Consider the following 26,283-nt stretch of genomic DNA (forward strand, 5'->3'; position numbering starts at 1 on the left):
ATTTCTAATTCTATTATCCTTCCATTGTATTTAGAGCCTTACGTGCAATGAAAGAAATTAAAATAATAAAGCGATAAAAAATCGCGGTTCTATGAGGCTCATTTGAAATTAATCGCGCGCATACGATCGATAAATTCAATTAATCGAGACGCCAGACAGAAAGCTGGTGCAGGAATAGCCAATTAGAACAACTCACTAAGCCATTGGCAGCATCTGATTGGTTACTGTAATTCCTACACTCTCGTACACTCAAGAAGCTCGATTAATGAACAGCGGTGTACTTCACGGCAGTGGTGGTCTCGCGGGTCGCGGGACGTTGGACGGAACGGGAAACACACGCTCTCAACAAGAGAGAGAAAACGATCGACTGTACCTCGATGCGCGATCTCTCGTTACGCACGTTGCGACCGCGTGGCTATACGTAGCTTTGATCTCCTATCGGTTTGCCGCCGTTGACTAGTGCCAGTATCCGAGGCTCGGCGATTTAGGCACGCGAGTACGCACGCACGTACAAACGCGCGCAGCACGCACGCACGCACGCACGATAGTGAGAATGGGCGACAGAGGCAGAGGGGACATCGCGTCAGCGTCGCCGGCGACAGCGGAGGATGTCGCCAAGGCGGAATTATACAAGGAGGAGGCGAACGAGTATTTTAAGAGTATGTAAGCGCGCATGCATGCACGCACGTGTAATTATAAGACTGGACGCGCTCCGACTTTAATATTCTGCATGATCACGTGTGCCCCTCCAAGCTAACCCCAACTTCCGCGACGGCGTTGATCGCATTGAGTAAGAGGGAAAGCACTGAGAGAGTAATTATTTCCGACATTAACACGACATTCGACACGCCAAGAAAATTAATTTTTTTCTTATCCTAATATTTTTTGGTGTTCTTTGACGCGGAAACTTCCGAGAGAGATTTATCTCTTTTCATACACTCCTCATACATATTTGTCTCTTCCCCATACATCCCCATAATCTCAAGGAAAGTTGAAGTAATGCCACATAAACTATACTGGAATATGCAAGAATGAGTAGGACAATGTGATTGTTGCCTCCTTGTGTGTTCATTCTTGCATCTTTTTTTTTTTTCAGATCAAGTATACGACAAAGCTATTGAATTATATACCAAAGCCATAGAATTAAATCCATTGGTAGCTGTGTACTTTGGCAATAGGAGTATTGCTTACCTGAGAATAGAATGCTTTGGATACGCATTGACAGATGCGTCCACAGCTATCGAGTTAGATAGAAATTATGTCAAGGGATATTATCGAAGAGCTGCTGCTTATATGTCTCTCGGCAAGTTCAAATTGGCTCTCAAGGATTACAAGACTGTTGTAAAAGCCAGGCCCAATGATACAGATGCAAAGGACAGATACATGGAATGTCACAAGATGGTTAAAATGTTAGCTTTTAATAAGGCAATTTCTGTCGAGGATAAAAAAAATATAGCTGACACAATTAATCTAGAGGACATGGGTGAGCATTTTTCGATTCATTAAATTTTATTGTAGGCCTGTCCAACATCTTGCTTGCAAGCTAAAATAAAGTTTACAAAGAATAAACTTGTAAATTTATAATATTTTTATTGTAAGTACACTTTTGCAGAATCTTATTCTTGTTGACTTTCAATATTTATATATTAACTAAATATGATTTATCTTTTGTTGTTTAATTATATTAAGCATTGTAGTAATGTTATTTTTTTATAATCCATGTATAAATTTTGATATAAAAACAAGAAATGTAAACATATATAATTTTTTTAAATTTGAGATTGCGCACCTGTATCATAAACTTAATAATTAATTAAAGAATTAATTATGCTTAAATTAATTGTTTTTATAGCCATTGAAGGTGAATACACGGGACCTAAATTAGTTGATGGAAAAGTCACGCTGGAATTCATGAAAGATTTATTAGAATGGTACAGAAATCAAAATAAGTTGCATCGAAAATATGCTTACAAAATCCTGTTGGATGTTAAATCATGGTTCATGGCACAACCTAGTTTAGTGGACATTACAATTTCAGAAGAACAAAAATTCACTGTATGTGGTGACATACATGGTCAATATTATGACCTACTTAATATATTTAAATTAAATGGATTGCCATCAGAGACTAATCCATACGTATCCTTTATAAAAATAAATAATGTAATTTTATATATAAATGTGAAATTGATATAATTTGAGAAAAAATTATATTTTTAAAATTAATATCAAATCTATGAATCTTTATTTATATATTGTCCAAAAATATATTTCTCTTAACATGTTCATAGTTATTCAATGGAGATTTTGTAGATAGAGGTTCTTTTTCTGTAGAATGCATATTTACTTTATTTGGATTTAAATTATTATACCCAAATCACTTTTTCATGTCAAGAGGTATGTAGTTTTTTTATATATTCGTCTTTGCAGATATAATTTTGATACATAATAGAGGAAAGGAAATATTAAATAGTTCTCCTCAACCGAGAACTTTAAGTCCAATTTTGAATATTATTATCTCGTCTTTTTAATTTTTTTCATCAATTTATTGAAAATTGAGATGCTAACAATAGAATATTGAAAATGGAATAAACATTTTTTTACGAATTTACACATTTATGAAATATCCATATATTCCAGGTAATCATGAGTCATCAACGATGAATCAAATGTATGGATTTGATGGTGAAGTCAAAGCTAAATATTCTGTTCAGATGGCAGAATTATTTACTGAGGTTTATAACTGGCTCCCTCTTGCACACTGCCTCAACCGTAGAGTACTTGTGCGTACTATATCTTTTAAAGTTGTCATATTATTTGCTTATGTTTACATAAATATATTTACGTCGCATGTTTATCAGTTTTTTTCTTTTAAAGTATAGTTAGTATATAGTATACTATAGTATAATTCTCCTGTTGTCAACTTTAAATTCTTTGATTAGATATATGTGGAATGTGAAATGGATTTGAACCTACTTTATGTGAACTATGAGTGAAGCATTTTCACTGAGCTATTCGTCATCCTGTGTATATCATATATACTTTTCGTATATTATTACAAACGTGGTGTAAAGAAATAATAAGATGTGCTTTTGCGCATGAAAATGATTAATTAATTAAGATGGTAGAACAAGAGGCTGACTGATATATTCATATATCAGTCAATTAGCATTTTGCCAGCAGTACTCAACACAATTTAAATAAAAAAGGATAATTTGTGAATTTAATTAGGCTATTGTGACTTTTATTACTAATAATTATTTTGTTATGTATATTGTAAAAAATAATTATTATTTACAGAAACAAATCACAAGTCACACAATCACTTTACCATTATTTTCTAATATGAAAGGCAACTTGTTTCAACATCATATGTGCGCATAACAGATTTGAAATTTGGCCCTACGAGTACACCTCTTTTCTTTACACCATGATTAAGATGATTAAGATATTGCATCAATTACTGAACAATCCTCAGTAAATCACTATTTAAGAATATTAAAACAATCAAATAAGATTTCAAAATAATAAATAGCAAATTAATTGATATTTTGTATATTCAATTTTTATACTAATTTGATTAAAATATTTTTTACTTGAAAATGTAATTAAAGACTAACAAGAGAGACAAGAGAAACATTTGTCAGAAGTGAATTTATGTTCTAAAAGATTAAAAAATACTGCAGAAATTGCAATATAATTGCTATATTTGTAATCAAAAGGATTCTCTGCATCTCTAGAGAGCATTTTTTTTTTAAAGAAAATTATTCTGACGTTTCATTTGATTTGCATTATAATGGAACTGACATGAAGATAATCTTATTTATTCTGTTTTAAAAACCATTACAAAATTCAGCTTTTTAGAAAGTTTTTGGAATTTCATGAAATATAAGAAAAAGACTTAAAAATGTTACTTCTACAAAACACAATATGTTCGAATACAATTCCATTTACATTACAAGTCAGGAGCAGATATCATTTATTATAACACATTTAAAAGCAAAATTGAAATATTTGACTCTTTAAAAGCTTTTGTAGTTTTGTAAGAAATAAAGCAAAAAAAAAACTTCGAAATATTTCTTCTTGACGGCAAAATACTTAAATACAGATATGTATCTGCACCGTGAGTGAAATATATATAGATGAATTAATTTGTTGTTCTTGCCAACTATTTAAATATTTATTTGTTTATCGAATGATGCAGTGACCCTATAATGATCTATTATGTACATTAGGTGATGCATGGTGGATTGTTTTCGCGGGATGATGTAACGTTGCAAGAAATTAAAGAAATCGACAGAAACAGACAACCACCTGACGAAGGATTGATGTGTGAACTATTATGGTCGGATCCACAACCGCAAATGGGTCGAGCGCCCAGCAAGAGAGGTGTGGGTGTTCAATTTGGACCTGACGTTACACAAAATTTCCTTAGGATAAACAACCTTGACTACATCATAAGGAGTCACGAGGTGAAGAACGAGGGATACGAAGTGGGACATGATGGAAAGTGTATCACAGTATTTTCTGCTCCAAATTACTGGTACGTTGCTCACATACGTACTCCTTACACACTAATCTGTTACATTTATGTTTATAATGCAATTTTAATAATGTGTGTGCGTGTGTGTGTGTGCGTATGTATGTGCGCGCGTGTGTGTACTTTAATATATTTTATTGAATCACTTTTTCAGTGATACTATGGGTAACCGAGGTGCCTTTATCACACTTAATGGCAGTGATATGAAACCTTATTTCACGTCATATGAGGCAATGGTATGTACTTTATTCACAGATCATGTTTTTACTTTAATTTATTTATTTGCTTTTATTATATTTTATATTTACTGTATACCATTTTTATTTCGTTTACAGCCTCATCCAAATGTAAGGCCGATGGCTTATGCCAATTCTTTATTAAAGTTCATGTGCTAGTGGAACATCTCTTAGGTATTATTGAAAAAAATGAATAACTGAAATATAAGTAGTCCAATCAAAGTGTGCATAATATATTTGATACTGAAATGGGGAAGGTAAGAGACTTTAGGCTTCTCCCCAACAATAATTATATTCTTTTTAGGAGATCACAATGAATTTCCTATATTATAAAATATATGCATGTGAATTGCATATAATATTGATGGGTACAAAAGCGAGAATGGTTTGCTTATTTTTATAATAAGCAAACAAATCTATCAGTTTCTTATCTATGATAAGAAAGCACACGACTCATCAAATACTAGCGATTTGTGTTCGTTTGTAATAAAATGGCGCGAAGAGAACGTTTCTATTTTGTACCCTCAATCTATCGCCACCTTGCTCGTTAAAGATACCTACGTACGCGTAAATATGAAAAGAACAAAGAATTTTGATCTCGAAAATATTTCCGTGTGAAGAATTTTAATTGTATAATCTATTATTTATATGAAGCGCTGAGTCTTAAACTTTTAATTGATTCTTTAACGACCAATGGTGGAGTTTCAATGAAATATAGTAATTATTATGAGAGAATACATCAATGCATAGCAAGAAAAAAAACTAGCATAATTATGTAGTACAATCTTCCAGCCAATCACTATTGTCACGTTATTTGTGACAATTTTTTTACAAATATCTATTGTGATTGGAAGGACTTCTTTGATCTAATATTTTGTTTTTTGTTAATAAATGATGTTTATGATGTATATAAATTGATATTTTATTTTATGCGACCGATAAATGATGAATGCGTTTTTCGATATAAATTTATACATTATTATAAATAACGAATAATTTCCTCCGGCAAGTCATTCCGATTTTTAGAGGTCACATTTAGAATCTTGATTCTCATGTCTGAGTGTAACTTCTCGAACAATTCCACGTGTTGCGGCGGCACTTTGTTCAACTGCGGAATAGTCCCGATCACAAAAGCTTTATTAGAAGAATTAAAAAATATGTCTGTTATTTTCTTCTTGAAGTTTCTGCTAAATAACTCCATTTTGCCGATTTCATCGACAAGTAATATATCCTGCAATAATTTAATTGTTGGCATCGAGCTGTTGAAGTATTTGAATAAAAAATTCACTGGGTAAAAATTGTTATTCTTACAGTCTCCAAGTTCAAATCCAATATTGGAAGCGCCACAGTCTCGAAATTATTTACGAAAACGTGGTAGGTTCCTACTTTATATTCAGAAGCCTCTTGAGCCTTTGTTATTCTTCTGCCCATAAAAAAATGTTAAATACAAATGTATTCAGTTATGCTTATTACGAGCGAATACGCACCGTGCCAAGGATAATCTTCTTTCAGGATCCTTTATTCCCACAATGTCGAAGCCAATCCTGGAGCCGTTTTTATTTCGCACTTCCTCCGTATAAAATCCATCAAATCTGCTGCCCATTTCTTGTAGTATAGATGCGATTTTTTTGCAAATCGTGGTTTTACCTATGCCTATGAAATTTTCTTTCAATTCATTTCTTATTAATATGGAAAATATCTTTTTTTTCTTCCTAAATAATTGTTTATTATTGTATACCTATTATTGTGTACCTATTTATTATAGATCATCTATAATAACAATATTTAATATTCTATGTCAAAAAAATGTTTTAGCTTATTTGTGCAAAAAGAGAAAATATATTAAATGCATTGTATTATTAACTTAATATTATTTTCCAGATACAGTATTTTGCTAAATATTCGAGTAATATTTATTTGGGAACTCGAATATTGGTAATAGATAGAAAATAAGTTGTATTTTAGTTTAAGAGTTACCAAATGTCCTATTTTAGGAGCATATATATATCTATTTGATTTTTAGAGTAAGAACGAAATTAAACATACATATTTTATATGAAATGTTTTATATGAAAATTAAAATATGAAAATGAATAAATATATTAATATGTTAATATATTAATAGAGTAATAAAATAATTTGCATTATTAAAATTTAAGAAATTTAAATTTTCGTGCGTGCGTGCGTGTGTACGTGTGTAAGATAGATGCCGAGAATTAGATACATATCTACACTTATGAAAATTAGCTAATGTTATAATTTTGTTTATGAGAGCGCTTTGTGAATTTATTTTATTTGAATCCCCCTACCCAATTCTCCCCTCGAACCTAACCCTAACCTAACCTGGTGGACCCGAGAGTAGTACGTGTAAATGCCGCCGTGCGCCGCCAGTTTCCATGACTCTCGCGGCCGTGTTTACTTCTGAATCTGGGAACGGACGTGACAGATAATCGTCGTGATCGACCGGCAGCTTGTTCGCGACACGTTCTTGACGATCATGAATTTGAGCGGCGTTCGCGCGAGAACACGAGCGCACAGACACAGGGCGTTGGACGCGGCGACGGTCGTAGGCGATAATAGTAGCAGCACCGAGCAAGCGTCAAAACGACAAAAGTGATCGCACGGGGGGATCCGACATCCGACTCCGAACGGTGATCAGCTGATCGAGCTGGACGAGCAACGGAGGCAAACGACGGGACGAGACAGACGGTTGGCCGATTGGAATACGGATTGGTAATGGTATGGTGGTGGTAGTAGTGGTGGTGGTAGTGGTGGTAACGACGACGGTGGTGTAGTAGTAAAGCTTCCGGTAGAAGTTGAACATTGGCCCGTGCGTGTGTGTACACACGAAATCGTGCGTCGTGGCGTTCGAACGTCCACCGCTGCGCGTATCATACGGGTGCCCATATCCCTTACAAGCGTTCCGCTGGCGAGCGAGTGGTGCGAGCTGACGACGTTTCTTCGTCGAGAAAAGTCCCGTAGGCCGGTAAATATTCGTGCAAAATAAACAGCACTTTTGAGGGAGGAGGAAGGCGGAGGTGGTGAAAGAGGAGGAGGAGGAGGAGGAGGAGGAGGAGGAGGAGGAGGAGGCGCGGCGATCGCGACGTGCTCGATCCGCGATCCCGTGCTGCGCGAAGGGGAGCTCGCTTTTTTTCCCTGGTCGCAATCTGCTGCTCGGTGACGCTCGTCTATCCACGCGGACCGGGCACGGGGAGGCGAGTAGTAGGCGCGTGGCGATCATCAGGCGCGAGAGGGGGAGGAGAGAGAAAGAGAAATCGGAACGATGTCGACGACGGAGATATCGATGACGACAGCGTCGTCGTCGCGCAACGACGCGTGCCAGGTAGCCAAGCACGGGGAGGCGAACGGCCGCACGGCCGTTCGCTTCCGCGCCGGCAGTCTATGCCGACGGCGCCGACGGTTGTCGCGACAATTGGGCGATGGTGACGACAGGGCCGGAGGTGAGCAACTACTCGTTCCGCATCCGTCCGAGTCCAGTGTGCTGTCCTACGTGCTCGCGCGACAGATCGACGACAAGGTCGACTACTGCCGTAGCTTGATCAACGCCAGATTCGAAAACTCCGAGAACCTCTATAGGAAGGACCTGCTCTCGCACTATGGATGCGTCAACGCGATCGAGTTCTCCAATCAGGGCGACCTGCTTGTGTCCGGTAAGTTCCACGATGAAACTTGCGCTTTTGTTTTATACATAAAATTAATGTTATTATTATTATTATTTATTTGTTTCAAAAGTTTACAAGCGCCTTGTTGGCTCGATCCTAATTGCATCAACTTGGATTTTTCGATCAATTCTGTGACATTTATTATGTCATCCTCTTTCGTTTCTTCACGACACAAGCTGAATGTCGGAAGCATGATCCTTGTTATTGAAATAGTTTGCACTTTTATCTTTCAGCTTGAAACAAGGGTGGACATGTTTTCACCAAACGGTTGTTGTGTCATCACTAAAAAGAATATAAAAAAAATTATTCAAATTGTCTAATAATACACGAATTGCATGTGTGAATGGCATGTAATTAATGTCCTATTTTTGCAGGTGGCGACGACAGAAGGGTCCTATTATGGAAAGTGGAACAAGCGATACAGGGTATGGGCAAGCCAATCGTGATGAAATCGCAACACGTGAGCAATATATTTTGCCTTGGTTATGACAGCAGCAAGACTAAGATATTCTCCGCAGGAAACGACGACCAGGTCATAGTTCACGATTTACGCACGTAAGATATCGTTTATGACTATATCCACGTTTTTCTCGCAGCTTTGTGAGATCAAAAAATGCTGTTTTAATCTTGTTGCAGGGGTGAGTCCCTTAACATCTTTCTACACGAGAAGCCTGTCTATGGGCTGTCCATTCATCCGCACAATGATGAGGTGTTTGCCAGCGCTTGCGACGATGGGAGAGTCCTCATTTACGACATACGTAGCAATAACGCTATGGAAACCTTGGCACAATACAAAAGCGCCTTCCACTCTGTCATGTTTAATCCCGTTGATCCCAGAATGCTCGCTACTGCCAATGCTAAGGAAGGTGTCAGTATGTGGGATATACGGAAACCTTTGGAGTAAGTACACGAATGCGCAAAGTTCAAGCATTGAGTCGTGCGTTAAAGAATTGTTAGAAACGTTGCGATGCCGTAATTCGCGAAATCGTTAATCGTTACACTTCATCTACAGGCCTGTATTGAGTTACGGAAGCCCGCAACAGAGTTGCATGAATGTCAGGTTTAACTCAATGGGTAATCGATTGTTGGCCTTACGAAGAAGATTACCACCGGTTCTTTATTCAGTTGATTCACCCACGTACTTATGCGAATTTGATCATCCGGGATATTATAATAGCTGTACCATGAAGTCGTGCTGTTTCGCCGGCGAGAATGACGAATATGTTCTCTCTGGTAAGTACCTGATAAAAACTATTAATACTTTTAATATTCCAAATGTATTTAGCATATAGAAAGAAATTGATGATACATATGCACTTGTAGGTTCGGATGATTTTAATCTATACATGTGGAAAATTCCTCCTCTGGATGGCAAAGCATGGGTTGAATCCGCCCACATGGTGTTGCGCGGCCACAGATCGATCGTCAATCAAGTTCGATACAATCAAACGAGCTGCATCTTTGCATCGTCTGGAGTCGAGAAGATCATTAAGATCTGGAGTCCATTTCCTCTTGGACTTGGAAGTTTGGGAGGATTGAAGGTTGATTACGACAGTTTTTTTGAAAACGACTGTTATTGTTTGGCGTTATTTATCATCGTTTTCTTTGTCTTCTTTTAGAGAGATGCTGGCAAGCGCGAGAGACAACGCCGAGTATTCACGCACGACGAATACATAGGGCTGGTTCTTCGTAGTGGACAGTTTATGACCCATGATTACAGTCACCAATCAACTAAGGAAGATCCGCGAATGATGGCCTTTTTTGATTCCCTCGTGCAACGTGAAATTGAAGGATGGAGTTCCGAGGACGTGCCAACGCCACATACACCCAGCGAATCTGAAATAAACCCTGCAACGGGCGAGCCATACAGTGTGACAGAAGGCGATGGTATGGAAGATAATTTTCTATATTTAGAAAAATAGTACAGTTTGTGTGTAACAAAACAAAAATTCACCAAGTCGCTGAATATCATTAGCTTCATAAAGCCGAATATGAAATCTTAATTTTTATAAATTCTATTGTTTTTCTATTTAAGAATAGTTAGATATTTTGATAATATATGGATGTTGTATTTTTACTTTGTGACGTATCAACGTTTGTTTTGTGTTATTATTTAAAAAAAATTAATTTTTGCGTAATTTCAATTACTTTTTTTTAGATTCAAAATTAATAAGATAAGATAATATATCATTCTATCGTAGATACTACGGCGTCGGAAGGCGGGGTTGCTCCTGAAAGGCCATTAGAGTCGCCGAATCGTATAACTCGGCTTATCGCAAATCGCAGAGAAAAGCTCATGCGAATAGCTGCGATGGAACGATCCGCCTCTGATTCCGGCAGTGAGGGAGACAATGCTCATTCGAGACGTAGATCCAAATCGAAATCGAAATCGAAAAATGTCAAGAGGAAACACACCAGGCTCTCTGGCAGGAGAAGATTATCTGCCAGACGGAAGTGTACTGTGCTAAAAGTCAATAGTGATTCGGACAGTGATGATGAACGACCGGTTGACGCGGCTCAGCCCAGTACTAGTTCCGGGGTGATTTTCCGAAGATCGCGATACGCCGCTAGCGCGATCGAGAAAGACGACAAGAGCTCGAGCTATAGCAGCAGCAGTAGCTGCGCTTATGAGGACATTATCGCTAACAGTAAACGAAAACATTCTAAAACCGATTCGGACACATCCGCGAAGGCGCACAAACGTAAGCATCGAAAGTGCAAAAACAGTTCTCGACACGAATGTTCTGGTAAGAGCCAAAGTAAACGACAAAAGCTCGATGACGACTCGGAGGAGGAGGAAAAAGGCCCGAGGAATTGTGTGAATGGTAATTCTAGTAAAGATCGTCGTGAAGACGGACCGTCGACGCCGAGCAGCAAATCGCTTCAAGTTCCTTGCACCCCTGACAGCGGTATTAAATCGGGGATATCATCCACGGGCGGAACAAATAGCGAGCAGACGCGTAAGGAGCGTAACGACAGAGGCGCTGACGATAGCTCCGACGAACAGACACTAAAACGTTTAGAGTGTTTTCGGAAAAAGGTGGAGGAGTTGGCGAGGAGGAGCTATCGTAATCGGTCCGCGTCTCAAGCTCAAACAGTTTCAACCACGAGTGATTCTTCCGATTAAAAGCGCTCATGTTTTACTCATTGAGAAATCCCCTCCCTCTACCCAATGCGCTCTAATCCAATCTCCCATCCCCATTTCCATTTGTACATAATGTAATCTGTGATTCCTTGAAGTATATTTTTATAACACTAAGTTGATCATGCGCGAATATGCGGTTGATTCTTTTTTTTTTTTTAATCATATTTTAGATCTTGTTCGTCATTAATCCCATCTCTCGTGAATGTGCTTCTTACGGTTTTTTCAAAATTTTTGTTAGAGTCTTTATACATTATTATATGATATGTATCATATATATTATTATATGATATATATTATATATCATATATCATATAAAATATTAACGATTTCTTTCGCGATATTTCATAAATTAAGTCACTGATTAGATAGACGGAACTATCAATATTGTTTGGTAATCCTGTATCTATTATCCCGCGTAATGCCATTGCGACTGTCAGTGCTTGGTAATTCTTAACCAGTCTGATCATTATTGTGAGATAAACGTTTTGTGAATCTGGCCATGTAAATCGTGTAATCGAGACAATTGCGGCGAAACGGAAACTATACTGTAGACGAATTAACACATCCGCATTAACTTGAGATATTTGCGGCAACTCGGCTAAAATGTATATTGTTGACATGGTTTGTGCGGTGGAAAGTAATAATAAATTGGTATACATTTTTTTCCTATGTGTTGAACTTTGAAAAATTATTGTAACTATATTACATTATTTAATCTTGCATTTATATACGTCTTTATTAATTGATTACGAATAAATAATAAGGAAAAAAAAAGGAAAAAATGTAGCAAACTTTGCGTGAGAGATTTATTACTCTGCAATTACGTCTCGTCTGCAATTGAAAAACAGGTTCCTTCCGCTTCCACTTCTCGGAGTTATATATATAGATAAACGTTGACTAATATAAGTGATGTCATTGTGGTGAACGAGTACCACATCTGTCGGTAAAACTCCGCCTTCTTAGTTTTTCCAGAGATACGGCTCTTATTTGAGCACGTGAACGAAACACTTTCGCAGTGACATTGTCTAAGATGTTTTGGGCACATGTGAGTTTTGTACATTTTTGTGTACAGATTTTGATTCTTGCTCTGATAATCATGCAGCACAATCCGTCGGCGTACAATATTAATACATTCAGCGCCAAGATATTTAGGAATCCTATGCACGTGTCGACTGGACGTAGAAATTACTTCGGATTTTCGGTAGCTCTGTACGTGGGTACGAGCGAATCCTTGTTACTCGTCGGAGCTCCGCGAGCGAACTCAAGTGGATTACCATTCGTGACAGAGCCGGGAACGGTCTTCAAGTGTTCGATGAATGGTGTATGCAAGGAGTGGGTGATTGATAGGACTGGAAACGGTCCGCATCCTCGTGAGAGATTGATTAATCAAATAAAGGATAACGCTTGGATCGGTGCCACCATTGCCGTGCAGAATAATACGAAGGCTAGAGTTATGGTGCGTTGCTGCTTATACTTTATGTCGATCATTATTGGATAGTACTTGGAATTTCAGCTTTAGATTTATAAATGTTGATTTTTTTATAAAAACATTTTACAAGAGGTGTGATTTCGAATATACTTAAATATTTAGAAACAAATCTGAATCAAGTTTAATTTAAATATAATTAAATAAAGAACAGTTTTATATAAATTATTTTCAATTGCAAATGTACATTATCAAATCAGTCTAAAATACTAAAAGATATTGATCTGATATTAAAAATTATAGAACTTAAAAATTTCTATTTTTTAAAGATTTAAAATTATAAATGTAGTAACTCTTCTGCATATTTTTTTAAAAGTTGGTTTTCTCCAATTAGCTTTTAAACCTGCACAAAATCTAAATAAAGAAATACGATAAGTTGAAAATGATTCATTTTTATTAATAGATACATAAATATTATTCGCTATATTAAAACAAGCGTTTCTATTGATAATAGGTTTGCGGACCGCGATGGATAAATAATATCATAAATGATAACAGGCCGAATTGGTATATGAACGGCATTTGCTATGCGACACTGGCTATTAACGCTAATGCTTTTGAGAGACAAGCGGATGAGCATCTCTTACCACTTTCAAACTCTGGAGATCAAATTACGTCCAAGAATAACATAAACATTTACAATTATGGGGTGGGACAAGTTGGCTTCTCTTTGCACATGAATTCACGATATATCGTGAATGCCGTGATGGGTAGTCCAGGCATATACAACTGGAAAGGCGACGCGATATTAACTGTTGCCTCGATGGATGGTCCATTCTCACGCACGGTGATTCCCTCGCTTGCTAGAGAGCAACGGGTTCACAGTTACAATTATTTCGGTAAAGATATATTTCCTACTGTTACTTCTTTTTTAAAGTAAACGTAGCAATGGACGAACATGATGCTAGTCATCTCAGAACAAAATATTTCCCTTTTTCTCTGAAGGTCTTAAAGCGTGACAAAAAAATGCATATCATATATCAATATTGAAATCAATTACAAAAATAATTACTACAAAAATGATCAATTTTGCTTTTATAAAGATATTTTAAAATCAAATCTTTAATGTCTCCCCGATTCCTTAGGAAGCCTTGTATCTCGAATGTCCGGCCATTGGTACATTTCCGGTATTTACCTCGGATACATGTATGTAAATCCATGGTGGTTTTCAGGCTACGCTATCACATCGGGTACTTATTTCAATGAGCAAAATGTTTGGTATGCGTCTAGTGCGCCGCAAGGCGCCAACATGTACGGAAAAGTCCTAATATTTACTTTTCCTCCTAAAACTAATCAGCGTATGTTTATTAAAACGATATTGTATGGTCAACATTATGGCGAATACTTCGGTGCTGCGCTAACATCATGTGACGTCAACAATGATCATAAGCAGGAGTTGATTGTTGGTGCACCGCAATGGTCCAGAGATATGGACGAAGGTCGCGTCTACATCTTTACAGCGCGACATAATGTATGTTATTTATGTGTGCGTCAAGTGACAATAATTTTGAATTTAGATGCGACCCTTTATCAGCATAAATTTAAACTTTCGACATTACATTTAATTAATGCTTCAGTATTGTAAGATTTTGAGTGAAAACATTTATTGAAAATTACTTTTGAGAGAGTTATTCATTTAAGATTTAAGGGAAGAGTTTCTACTTTGTTGGACCCAAAAAGGGTTCAACAGGCAATTTGTAAGAATTTTTTGTAAGAAACTGTGAAAGAAGATAGAATAATGATACTTGGAATATGTATAAATACATCTTTATCTTTAGTGTTAAAAATATTATAAATTAAATATTTTAAATAGAAAAAAAAATATATATATATGGTATATATATATTGTGTGTGTGTGTGTGTGTGTGTGTGTGTGTGTGTGTGTGTGTGTGTGTGTGTGTGTGTGTGTGTGTGTGTGTGTATATATATATGCCACATCGCTTAACTCTTATAAAAATACTGGGTAGTATTAAATTTTTGTAATTAATATTTATTTTAAATATTCAAAGCATTACTATTAGTACTTCTTTTTATAAGGATAGGTTGCGAAAGCTCCTGATTTTCGGCAAATCGTCTGAAACACAAAAGATTAAGATATTTATAGATTAAGAATCTGATCGATTTTTGTATTTTAGACGATTTGCTAAAAAATTTTCACAGCTTTGACGTGACATGTACATTTTTTTTCTACCACTTATGTGAAATATTTAATTTATAATATTTTTTAATATTAAATAAAAATGTATTTATACGTATTCTAAGCTTTATTATTCTATCTTTAATAGGTTTTTAATAAAAATTCTAAAAATTGGGGTCCAACAAAATAGAAACTTCCCTTACAGAATTCGTAAATCCAAATATTGCATTCTTTCTAAAAATTATATTCTACACAAAATCCAGAATAATTTTGAAGAACTGCAGACGCTCGAAGGTGCGATTGTTGGAGGCAGATTCGGATCCACCGTGATGTGCCTGGGTGACCTCGATTACGATGGTTACGGTGACATTGCAGTAGGTGCACCTTATGAGGAAGAGAGCGGCGGGGCAGTATACATATTCAATGGAAATAGAAACGGTGTCTCTCGGAGTTATAGCCAGAGACTTGTCGGCTCGCAATTCTCTCCGGCGATGCGAGGGTTCGGTATCTCCATCTCGGAACCCCGAGATGTGAACCGCGACAATCATTCCGATATTGCTGTAGGCGCGTACCTGTCCGACGAGGTGATCCTATTGAGATCCGCGCCAGTCATCACGGTAAATGTGACACTGACGTATCTGCAAAAGATCAAATTGCTAAGAAATACCACGTTCTTCAAGATTGACATCTGGATGTCATATGATGGCACATACGTACCCGAGTATCTGCGTAAGCAGCTAATGTCTATAATTTTTCATTTTATATTTGTTGATTTCACTGTTATTGAAGTTACTATAATTTTTTGTAATTAAAATTTATCGAATTGAAATATAAATAACTGAATAACTAGGCTCAAAGATTTAAACTCAATAATACATATATAGACTAATGAGTCAGATAATTTTTTAAATTACGCGACATGTCGGCATTTTCGAATCAATGAATTGATTCGAATCATTGTTTATCATTTCAGAAGTTACCGCAGTCCTGAAAATCGATCCATTGCACGGCAGGGCCACGTACCAGGCGCAGAAAAGTGATAACGGATTACAGACCTACAGATTGCCTTACACGCTATTTAAATCTACGATTACGAGTAATTTGCTTGATATACATTTAACGGTACATACTTTATATCTGCTGATATTAGCGATAATTTCTTTCAGAATATTAAAGTTATACTCACTTTTGTGTTTTAGAAGAATATTCAGAATATAATAGATCCGCTTGAGATATCGGTGTCAATGCAATTAGAAAATGATCTTCACGCGAAAAATGAAAACTCATTATGCGCATCTTGTGTCGTGATAAATAAACTCCGTTCGAAAACCGAAGATTTCATAAAGCTACCGTTTGCCGTGGACTGTGGTGAAGACAATATATGCGTTTCCGATCTCGGTGTGATCTTATCCACCGATTCTATTCCGGGCAACAGGTACATTATTGGCTCGACACCGATAATTACTCTGTACGTTGACGCTTACAATCGTGGCGAACCGGCGTACCAGACCAAAGTGCGTATCTTTACCGATGTCTTGGCATTAGCGAGTATTCCGCCCGAGTGTACGGAAGATCCTCGCACGAGCAGTACGCTGGATGTGATCTGTGACGTTGGTAACCCTCTTAGAACGAATGTACGGACGTGATCTACCACAATCTTGCGTGCGTGGACTCTATTGATAATGAATAAAAGATGAATCACCTCACTGTTGTCTTTCAGAAAACATTAATGCTGCAACTGGATATGAGTATGGTGAGGTATGATGTTAAGGAGATGGAAATACAAGCGAACATCACTACTCAAAGTGAAGAAGCAAACTGGAGTGACAATAGTTATACCATCATCGTGTACTTTGACACCGACATTGACATAGCGATCGCTGGGTTGGTATATGAGATAGTTTGAAAGGTATTGCAATTCTATTTTTATCATATTGTGTCCATTAGAAGAGCACAGGAGAATTTGTACTCGTATCTACGCGAGAACGAGGAAAAACCGTTAAACGACATTAAGTTTCAACACTTTTACGAAGTGCAGAAGTTCGGCGCTAGTCCTATTGAAGAAGTAATGTTGACCGTGAAAATTCCAATGTACTTCCGCCGAAACGATGCTGAGAACGTAATGATCGTCAGTATCAACGATACCGTTAGTAGAATGGATGGGTATCAATTTTATTGCAGCGATTCGAATCAAACCGAAGTAATTTCCGTCGTGTCTAACAAGATCGCATCTAAGGATGATGTAATCGTGATGAACTCTTCGATCGTCACGAGCAATAACACGCACGCAAAATTCAGCATAGAAGAAAACACACCGATGAACGTGCCATCTGAAAACAGAACGCTCTACATTAATTGTACGAATAATGCGATTGAATGTGTACAAATCACTTGCAGATTGGGCCCGTTCTTGAGTTCTCTGTCTGTTGCGAAATTTTTAGTGACGTTAAATCTGCAGTTGTCGAGTTTTCCTGGTAAATATTAGCAATATGAGATGAGCTGATATAAGAGAAAAATGTATCTCAAATATTTTCTGATTGCAGCTGATATGCTGAAGCACAAAGATATCATATTTTATGTGACTGAAGGTAGCGTTACCATAACGCAACCTGATAATGTTGCTCAAAGAGAAGGTCACAAATCAGATGTCATTTTGGTTGCAACAACATTTTTAGGTTCGCCGATAGCTCAGCAAATAGCGGTGTGGATAATAGCGCTATCGGTGATTCTCGGAGTTGCATTATTGACATTATTAGTACTAGGTTTAATAAAGATCGGTTTTTTCAACAGAAAGAAGAAATTGGAACTTGAGGCGTTGAAAGCTGAGACTGATGTATGTTTAACATTCTCACTAAATTTTGCAAAATTTTTATTTTAATTGTTAGCTGTTTTATTAAACAGTAATTTGCGTTTTAGAAAAAGTACAATGTGGTACTGGAAACAACATCTTCGACAGAAGCTCTTGATCACGACTGAACACGCACAAATGAGAATTATAGAACAATACTCAATTTTAATTCTTTTTTTATTTATAATGTATATTATTAACTGGCAAATAGAACTGTTCATGGGCGTATCCAAGAATGAGTTTCGGAAATTCAACTTTCTGCTTTTCGAGATATTTTATAACTGTAAAATTTCCATTTTTAATTATACAATTTTGGCTTTGAATTTTTTTGTTATTATATAAAATATTGAAAATGCGTTAAATCGTTTTGGAAAAAAATGGTTAAATATTAGCTCACAATAATTTTTTTTATTTGCAATGGATTAAATTTTACAAGATTAAAATTTCCTAATTCGTGAGGAGGAAACCTATTCCTGTAATTCTTGACAGGTTTAAACACATTGTATAATTAAAAACTAAAAGAAAATAGTGATCTGAAAATTTTAAAACCTAGGATTTCTGGAATTTAATGATACTACAGATGATTGAAGACGAGATTATCCGAGGGGCAGATTTGGGTCTGCCGTAATGTGTCTGGGCGACATCGATTACGACGGTTATCGCGATATTGCTGTGGGTACACTTTATGAAGAAAAGAGTGGCGGAGCAGTGTACATCTTCAAACGGAAACAAAGATGGGATTTCCCGAAAGTATAGTCAGAGACTCGGTTCGCAATTCTCACCGATGATGCGAGGATTCGGTATCTCCATCTCAGAGCCTCGAGATGTGAATCGCGACAACTATCCTGATTTTGCTGTAGGCGCGTATTTGTCTGACGAGGTGGTTTTTCTAAAATCAATGACAGTAGTCACAATAAATGTGACATTCTTGTCAAAGTCGAAACTGTTGAAAAATATAACGTCCTTTCACACATCGACATCAAGATGTCTTACGAGGGCATCCCTGATTGTATACGTAAGATAGCAATGTATAATTTTAATTTGTATAATTTAATGCGCTAAATTTATGTATAAAATATAGTTTTTAATTTTAATTATGTATGTATAAACACACACACACACACACACACATATATATATATATATATATATATATATATATATATATATATATAACTGCATATTTAAATACATTATAAATATGTAATATTATATTATATGTAGATATATTATCAGTTATAAATTGATTATTTCAGAAATTGGTATGACTTTGAAGAGTGATCAACTGCATACCACGTATCTTTGGTTCGAAGGTAACGATGGAACTTTAATATGGTCTTATACGTTGTACATAATAAAAATAAATTATTCAACTATTTTACCTGAAATACGCCTCAAAGTACATACATTCATATATTTTAGTATTCTTTTTTTATATTTTGGTTATACTTTTACGTATTCTAGAAGAATATTCAAAATATGATAAACTCGCTCGAAATATCAGTATCTCTCCAGTTAAAAGATATGGAAAATAAAAACTGTTGTGTTATAAACGAGCTCCGTTCGAAGATCGAAGATGTTGTAGAACTGCTATTCGACAACACACGTGTGTTCGATATCGGTGTAATATTGTCCACTGACTCTAATCCGAATAGATACGTCTGCATCGGTGGTACACCGATAATTATGCTATACATATAGTATACATCAATACTTACAATCGTGGCAGACCAGCATATCAGACCAGAGTGCACATTTTCACCGAGGTCTTAATGTTAGTGAGCATTCCCCCTGAGTGTGTAGAAGATTCTCGTGTAAGTAGCATGTTGGACGTGATCTGCAACATCGGCGACCCTCTAAGAACGAATGTACAACGTGACCATCTACACGTATAAGTAAATTCTATTAATGAATAAAAGATGAATCAATTTCTTATCTTTCAGAAAACATTAACGCTGCAACTGGACACAAGTATGGTAAGGTACGATGTTAGGAAAATGGAAATAATATAAGCGAATATTACTACTCAAAGAAACGAAACAAATTTGAATGACAATATCTATGTCATCACCGTATGATGTCGACATTGATTTAACTATCACCGGGTTAGTATACTTCCGTAAGATATAATTTATCAGCTTTTGCAATTCTTTACTGATCGTTATTCCCACCAGAAAGGCACAGGAGAATTTATATTTGTACTCGAAGGAGAACATGTCGAACAATATTCGATTTCAACACTTGTATGAGGTGCAGAATTTCGGCATCAGTCCTGTCAAGGAGGTTGTATTGACCGTGAAAATTCCTACGCACATTTGACGACCCAATATCGAAAGAATAGCAATCATCGACATTAATACTATTACTCTCGAGATAAATGGACATAAATTATATTGTGATTATTTACGACAAGCTGAATTTTCTTTTGCGTCGAAAAAAGTCGAACTACACATACAGCAATCTTATCGAGCATCGCAAATGACAACACGTGCGCAAAATTTAGTATGTCAATAAAAATGTACCACCTGAAAACAGAACTGTTTACATTAATTGCACAAGTAACGCGATCTACTGTGCACAATTTGATTGCAGATTGCGACCGTTCCCAAATTTCTTGCCCGCGAAATTTTTGATAATGCTAGATCTACAACCATCAAATTTTCCTGGTAAGTATAACATGCATGACTGATATAAAAAGAAACACATTTTATCTATTTTTTAATTGCAGATGATGTGATAAAAGACAAGAACATCACATTTTACGTGACCGAAGGTAGCGTTAATTTAACACAACCTTACAATGTTTTCCAAAGAGACGGTCATAAATCAGATACTATTTTAGTAGCTATGATATTTCTGGACCCGCCAATAGCACACCGCATAACGGGAACAATAATGATTTCAGTATTTGTAGGAATTGTTTTGCTAATGTTGTTAACATTGTGCTTAAAAGATTGGATTTTTTAATAGGAAAAGAATAGATTTAGAAATGTTGAAAGCTGAAAATGATTTGTGTATGAAAATTGTTTAATTAAATTTCATAAATATAGATTCTCTTATCTTAATTCTTCATAAAACTTTATATAATATATATTTTATTAAATCATACTTTTAGGTTTTTAAAAAATAATATAATACCATCATGGATGGAAGCTCTTTATCATGAATGGATATACAAAAAGTAAGATTTAGAATATAACTTAATATATATTCTAATGTTTTTATATATGTGTATATTTCTTTTTTGAAATAAATATTGTATATATATATATATATATATATATATATATATATATAACAATTGTGCATTATTTTAATTCATATATATATATATATATATATATATATATATATATATATATATATATATATAAAGCGTATATATTATATAACTATGTGTATATATATATCTCTCTCTCTCTTTCTCTCCCTCTCTAGCTAAGGCCACTTATAAAATAATAAAATTTTTATAAAAATATAATCTTAAAAAATACTTAAAAAATATTCTTGCTATACTGTATAACTGTCAATTGAACTATTTCATGAAACGGATAATTTGAGCGTTAAATAAAGAGCAGTGTGTATTTGATTTTTATCTTGATTCTTATCTAAAATATGCATCCTTAAAATCTTTAAAAGCGATTTAGAACAAGCTTATAATTAGTCCTACTTAACATCCATATGAGAAGAATTCATAACGTACGAGATTCATATATAATATTGAGTAATATTTCTTTGCATTTGCGTTTGATGTAGCTGCCATGACTAAAAATCCACTGGCGTTAGGAGATGAATAAATGTATATCGTATAACATACTTTGATAAACGAGATTCATGATGATACATTATAGATTATGCTTTTAAACAACAAGAGAGCATAAAATCGTCACTATAAGTGTACTTGCGGACCGAATTCTTCCGCCTCGTCGAAGCATTTAATCGTCCAAACCAAGTCCCTTTGAAATTTCATCCGCGGTTAATTTGTTTCCGCCGGAAGACGGAGGAGTTTCTGGGCGCGGGGCTGATTTCGGTGCAGGTGGTGTTGGTGGAGGAGGCTCGTAATTCGGATGAGACGGTTGGGAACGGTGTTCGTCATGAGATTTCTGCAAAAAAGAATTTACCAAGTATCGTTTAGAAACATCGCTAATTTCTTTTTACATTCTTAATTATCGTACATAAAATTAATGTACGTCAAAATTGAAAATGTCACAAAATAAATTATTTACATCTTTTCCACGTTTGCTTAGACCGTCCAGAGCCGAACTAAATAAGGCAGATCCTATTCCCGACAATAGATCCGATCCGCCAGAACTCTGACCGCCGTATCCACCACCTGGATAACCACCTGATGGTTGATATCCGACGTATCCTCCTGAAGGTTGATACGCTGGTTGCTGATGACCTCCACCACCGCCGAGAACGCCACCGAGTAGAGATCCTAATGTTCCGCTTAGACCATCACCGCCAGATGGCTGATTTGAAGGATAACCAGGCTGATGAGAACTTCCACCACCTTGTATCATCAATTAAAAAAAAAATATAGATGCCATAAATTATGTTAAATTGTTTGTATCTTAGATACAGTATCAAAAATATATCTTAAGCACAGATAATCATCTATCTATTTGTCTCATCTGAGAAATAGCACCGTCCTTGGCAATAATTCCAATGCGATGACATCACTCAGTCAGTGACGCCAGAGCTTGATTACAGATTTTCTGATTTATAAGACTCCTGAATCACGAAATACAAGTATATCTATTTACAGAAATTACTAAAGAATGCCATTTGTTTAAAAAAATGCTTTATTAAAGCATAGATATTCTATCTATATTTATCGGAAAATCTTAAAATACACATTTCCGATTACATTATATATATAAGATTTTTGAAATCCAAGTTATAAATATATACTATACCCAATGCTCCAAAAATAGAATCCAATACACCGCCGCCACCCGATTGCTGTTGAGAAGGATAGCCTTGTTGTCCGTGTGCGTTGTTGTGCAAGGCGTTGCTTGCCAAGCTACTAGCTAAGGCCATTCCAAGAGACCCAGCTAAACTTCCGAAACCACCCTCGCTTTCCGTCTTCGATTTAGAAGCATCTGATTTCTCATGATCTTTTTCTTCGTTTTCTTCCTTCTTTTTCTGCAGATCGTAAGATGTATTTAACTTAAGTGATGTATAATGTTGTAAATGTATTGAGATGAGTTTAAAATATAATATTTTTACATTCAATGCGTGCATAGCCGCCGCTACGCCTCCTGCTGCTACTAATCCACCTATCGCTAATCCAACTTTGTCCATACAGTCTCCAAAGATGCCCTCTTCCTCTGCTTTCTCACGATCAGGATGATGGCCATAGGCTCTTGGTGGATTATAACCATCAGGACCACCATAGGCACTGGAAGGAGGAGGAGGAGGAGGACCGTAACCAGTCGAAGGAGGAGGTCCATATCCACCTTGAGGTTGAATTGTTGGATATAAACCACCTGGTGCTAGTTAAAAAAAATTACAATTCTCAACACTTTATACAATAACATATATTAACTATAGTTAACATAAAAATATTATCCTTCTTACGTGGTGGTCCAAAGTTAGCAGTTTGTACATTATCTGGTGCTGTAGGGGGTCTCAACGAATCAACTGGTACTTGTTCATATGCAATAGAGTGTATCTCGACATCACCATCAATAACAAGATGAGTAACTTTTATAAACGGCAATCGATGGACAAACTCTGTAAAGTGTCTGCCATTGATGGCGATTTTGTAGCAGTAATGGTCACACAGGATCAGTATTTCGAATTCTTGGCCTGGCTGAATCCACAATGGACCAGCATTCTCCTCCATGCCCCAGTTCATCGACTCTATATGGTTTCTGGTAACAAAGCCCTCGGGGAAGCATGGCGACACATGAATGGCTATATCATCTCTTGGATTTAATGTCGGTCCGAGTTGATAATTAATAGCAAATCGCACAGCTTGAGGTGGTACCTTGCCCTGTATCTTTACCATTGTACCTGCCCTCAGACCTCCTTCTACTTTTCCCACATAGGGAATTTCCTGTTACAAAATGTAATTGTAAAAAAATGGCAGACATAATTAAAAAATAAAATTTTCTAAAAATAGCAATAACAGGAGCTTAAAATTTAACACTGAATAATTTTTGCATATTGATTGAAGCATAAATTTTCCTAATAATAATTTTTTAATTGAAAAATTACGATATATAATAACCATTCAAAGTTATATATATATATATATATATATATATATATACATATATATAAATATATGACTATTTTGACAATGTAAAATCTCACACAATATAATTTACATTTACTATGATTAGAGTTGGAGTTAAAAATTGAAAAGAATTGCGGTTAAGTAATTTAATGTGTAAATCTGCGTAAGACGCAAAAGCATCGGCATTGCGGACACTTTGCGGATCAATGAAAGTACCGTTAGAGTTGATTAGAGCGTAGGAATAGTATAGATGCTTACCGGATTAACCACTGGGGAGTTGGCCATTCTCGTGATTACTCCGAAAATTTAGTTGCAATTCTGATGGCGAGACGTTGAAATAGCCCGATCGCACTCTAGAGTCTTTAGACACTGGTGCGCAGCGTGAAAACGGCCGGCGCCTTCCCGTTTCATGAAGCGTTTCCACTTTTCCAGTGCTTCTATTTACAGTGCTGACGTTTACCTGAAGCACAAAAGTATGCCGTGGTATGCTGTGTGGCACGCACTGTAGCGCGACGCGGCTTGTGTCAGCTTGTGTCATGCAATTGTGTGACGGTTTGACGTATCAGTGATTACATAATCTATTGCGCATCCTCAAATCGTCACATCCGCATGTGCGCGAGATTTGAATCGAGCCACGCGATTGGACACGCGGCTCACGTTCACCAATCCTGACAATCGAATCCGCCGAAAGAAACGAGAAGCACGTGCATTGCTACCAATCAGCACCTGTTGTTCATGCGCAAACACTCGGCGCGTGCGTGACGCTTTTCCTTCTGTCATTTTGAGTTACATTAGAAACATCACTCGGGTATACGTGCTCTTAAGTATCATTTTATAGCCTTGTTTAACATTTAAACAATAAAGATAACATCACCCGTGTGATGTTTCTGATCTGAACGTAGTCCTGATCAGTGATGTGACAAGAATGTTTTTGGCAATTTTGCAGTTAATAGATAAAACTTGATTGAAAAAAGCGTTACTGAAGTAACGATCAAGAAATATTTAAAACGGATTCAACAAACAAATAATCATGTACTGTAGTTATACTTTAGTGCGTGTAAATATGTGTGTAATAAAATAAAATAAAAATTAAAGGACAAATAAATTATTAAAATTAAAACCACATTTCCAAATAGACTTGATCACGATTATCTACTTTATACCTTTTTTAAAAATGAATATCATACATTTACATACAACAAATATAAATCTTTTATAATTTATAGATAAAATAGAGTTAAAATAGTTTTGCTAAATATGTAAAACATGCAAAATAGAATGTCCGATAATAAAGGATGAATGCTAAGGAGTAAATAATTAAATATGGACTGTATATTAACCGAAATAAATTTGTCAGTTAAAAAAAGGTGAAAAAGAAAACAATATTTGCAACTTTGATGAGTCATTCGTGCACAGAAAGAAAATATTTTGTATTAAATTTATATTAAAACAAGTCTTCGTTTTGTGTCAAATTTTTAACCTAAGTGTTAATTTAACGTAATGTAATTATATTATTTGAATATTTTGTGTTAATTATTTCTTAGTACTAAAACAATCTAGTTTATGAATAAACAAATAAATAACATAAAGCAATATATATAGTTTTAAAACGTAAAATTTAAGATTATTTAATAAAATATACATAATAATTTAATCACAAATGTTAATTTTATCAAATAAATTTGCTTTTAATTTACATCAAAGTATTAAATTTTCTTTTAAAGTTATTTTTAATTAGTTAATTTTTTTATAGATTATAATAATATAAACGATTTTAAACATGTAAAATGTGTTTTAAAATTTATATAATATTGAAATTTTATTACTATAATTGTTGTTTAATTTTTTTGCGATAACCTGTTAGTTGATTGGATGGTTAATCAACTAATATTAGATTATTCTACATATTTACAGCTTTCTATAATCATTTTGTTTATTTTTTTTATTGTTCTGGTAATAGT

At 35.6% G+C, this 26,283-nt stretch overlaps 5 protein-coding genes and 1 pseudogene across 6 annotated transcripts; 4 read left to right on the forward strand and 2 right to left on the reverse strand.

Moving 5' to 3' along the window:
- The first annotated feature begins 233 nt into the window (after positions 1 to 233).
- LOC105840235 (serine/threonine-protein phosphatase 5) lies at positions 234 to 5,684 on the forward strand. Its single transcript, XM_012687117.3, has 8 exons — positions 234 to 659; positions 1,097 to 1,483; positions 1,853 to 2,139; positions 2,292 to 2,397; positions 2,641 to 2,783; positions 4,236 to 4,543; positions 4,695 to 4,776; positions 4,876 to 5,684. The coding sequence occupies exons 1-8, from the start codon at positions 554 to 556 to the stop codon at positions 4,933 to 4,935; spliced, it is 1,479 nt and encodes a 492-aa protein (XP_012542571.1). The 5' UTR covers positions 234 to 553; the 3' UTR covers positions 4,936 to 5,684.
- Positions 5,055 to 7,247, reverse strand: LOC105840236 (cancer-related nucleoside-triphosphatase homolog). Of its 2 annotated transcripts, none has more exons than XM_012687119.3 (4): positions 7,120 to 7,247; positions 6,264 to 6,429; positions 6,088 to 6,199; positions 5,055 to 6,007 (listed from the first exon to the last, which is right to left on the reverse strand). In XM_012687119.3, exons 1-4 carry the CDS (start codon positions 7,172 to 7,174, stop codon positions 5,756 to 5,758), a joined length of 585 nt encoding a protein of 194 aa, XP_012542573.1. In that variant the 5' UTR covers positions 7,175 to 7,247; the 3' UTR covers positions 5,055 to 5,755. The 2 variants fall into 2 exon arrangements, with proteins under 2 accessions (XP_012542573.1, XP_036139606.1); XM_036283713.1 differs by having other exon boundaries at positions 7,086 to 7,159.
- Positions 7,248 to 8,032: 785 nt separating this feature from the next.
- Positions 8,033 to 12,273, forward strand: LOC105829227 (DDB1- and CUL4-associated factor 5). Its single transcript, XM_012667922.3, has 7 exons — positions 8,033 to 8,447; positions 8,834 to 9,014; positions 9,096 to 9,359; positions 9,472 to 9,692; positions 9,783 to 10,000; positions 10,079 to 10,346; positions 10,661 to 12,273. The coding sequence occupies exons 1-7, from the start codon at positions 8,060 to 8,062 to the stop codon at positions 11,584 to 11,586; spliced, it is 2,466 nt and encodes an 821-aa protein (XP_012523376.1). The 5' UTR covers positions 8,033 to 8,059; the 3' UTR covers positions 11,587 to 12,273.
- Positions 12,274 to 12,418: 145 nt separating this feature from the next.
- LOC105829228 (integrin alpha-PS4) lies at positions 12,419 to 18,398 on the forward strand. The gene is made up of 10 exons (XM_012667923.3): positions 12,419 to 13,060; positions 13,545 to 13,929; positions 14,263 to 14,561; positions 15,491 to 15,956; positions 16,201 to 16,349; positions 16,427 to 16,861; positions 16,948 to 17,111; positions 17,175 to 17,701; positions 17,771 to 18,060; positions 18,144 to 18,398. Exons 1-10 carry the CDS (start codon positions 12,635 to 12,637, stop codon positions 18,201 to 18,203), a joined length of 3,201 nt encoding a protein of 1,066 aa, XP_012523377.1. The 5' UTR covers positions 12,419 to 12,634; the 3' UTR covers positions 18,204 to 18,398.
- A 214-nt stretch (positions 18,399 to 18,612) lies between these two features.
- LOC105829975 lies at positions 18,613 to 21,124 on the forward strand (annotated as a pseudogene).
- Positions 21,125 to 21,630: 506 nt separating this feature from the next.
- Positions 21,631 to 24,884, reverse strand: LOC105832296 (spidroin-2). Its single transcript, XM_012673115.3, has 6 exons — positions 24,581 to 24,884; positions 23,659 to 24,139; positions 23,308 to 23,573; positions 22,995 to 23,223; positions 22,302 to 22,588; positions 21,631 to 22,178 (listed from the first exon to the last, which is right to left on the reverse strand). Exons 1-6 carry the CDS (start codon positions 24,605 to 24,607, stop codon positions 22,011 to 22,013), a joined length of 1,458 nt encoding a protein of 485 aa, XP_012528569.1. The 5' UTR covers positions 24,608 to 24,884; the 3' UTR covers positions 21,631 to 22,010.
- Between the last annotated feature and the right edge of the window lie 1,399 nt (positions 24,885 to 26,283).

This window comes from Monomorium pharaonis, chromosome 3 (genome assembly GCF_013373865.1).
Source record: "Monomorium pharaonis isolate MP-MQ-018 chromosome 3, ASM1337386v2, whole genome shotgun sequence".
Taxonomy (NCBI): domain Eukaryota; kingdom Metazoa; phylum Arthropoda; class Insecta; order Hymenoptera; family Formicidae; genus Monomorium; species Monomorium pharaonis.

Excerpts from the sequence above, each read along its gene's own strand:
- LOC105840235 (XM_012687117.3), top strand. The coding sequence starts at position 554 with ATGGGCGACAGAGGCAGAGGGGACATCGCGTCAGCGTCGCCGGCGACA. Across the intron at positions 2,140-2,291 it reads CATCAGAGACTAATCCATAC|TTATTCAATGGAGATTTTGT; the intron begins GTATCCTTTATA and ends ACATGTTCATAG. Across the intron at positions 2,398-2,640 it reads TCACTTTTTCATGTCAAGAG|GTAATCATGAGTCATCAACG; the intron begins GTATGTAGTTTT and ends CATATATTCCAG.
- LOC105840236 (XM_012687119.3), bottom strand. The coding sequence starts at position 7,174 with ATGGAAACTGGCGGCGCACGGCGGCATTTACACGTACTACTCTCGGGT. Across the intron at positions 6,430-7,119 it reads ACTACTCTCGGGTCCACCAG|GCATAGGTAAAACCACGATT; the intron begins GTTAGGTTAGGG and ends AAAATTTCATAG. Across the intron at positions 6,008-6,087 it reads TGGATTTGAACTTGGAGACT|GATATATTACTTGTCGATGA; the intron begins GTAAGAATAACA and ends AAATTATTGCAG.
- LOC105829227 (XM_012667922.3), top strand. The coding sequence starts at position 8,060 with ATGTCGACGACGGAGATATCGATGACGACAGCGTCGTCGTCGCGCAAC. Across the intron at positions 8,448-8,833 it reads GGGCGACCTGCTTGTGTCCG|GTGGCGACGACAGAAGGGTC; the intron begins GTAAGTTCCACG and ends CTATTTTTGCAG. Across the intron at positions 9,015-9,095 it reads ATAGTTCACGATTTACGCAC|GGGTGAGTCCCTTAACATCT; the intron begins GTAAGATATCGT and ends ATCTTGTTGCAG.
- LOC105829228 (XM_012667923.3), top strand. The coding sequence starts at position 12,635 with ATGTTTTGGGCACATGTGAGTTTTGTACATTTTTGTGTACAGATTTTG. Across the intron at positions 15,957-16,200 it reads ATACGTACCCGAGTATCTGC|AAGTTACCGCAGTCCTGAAA; the intron begins GTAAGCAGCTAA and ends TTATCATTTCAG. Across the intron at positions 16,862-16,947 it reads GTAACCCTCTTAGAACGAAT|AAAACATTAATGCTGCAACT; the intron begins GTACGGACGTGA and ends GTTGTCTTTCAG.
- LOC105832296 (XM_012673115.3), bottom strand. The coding sequence starts at position 24,607 with ATGGCCAACTCCCCAGTGGTTAATCCG. Across the intron at positions 23,574-23,658 it reads TGCTAACTTTGGACCACCAC|CACCAGGTGGTTTATATCCA; the intron begins GTAAGAAGGATA and ends TTTTTTAACTAG. Across the intron at positions 22,179-22,301 it reads TAAGCAAACGTGGAAAAGAT|AAATCTCATGACGAACACCG; the intron begins GTAAATAATTTA and ends TCTTTTTTGCAG.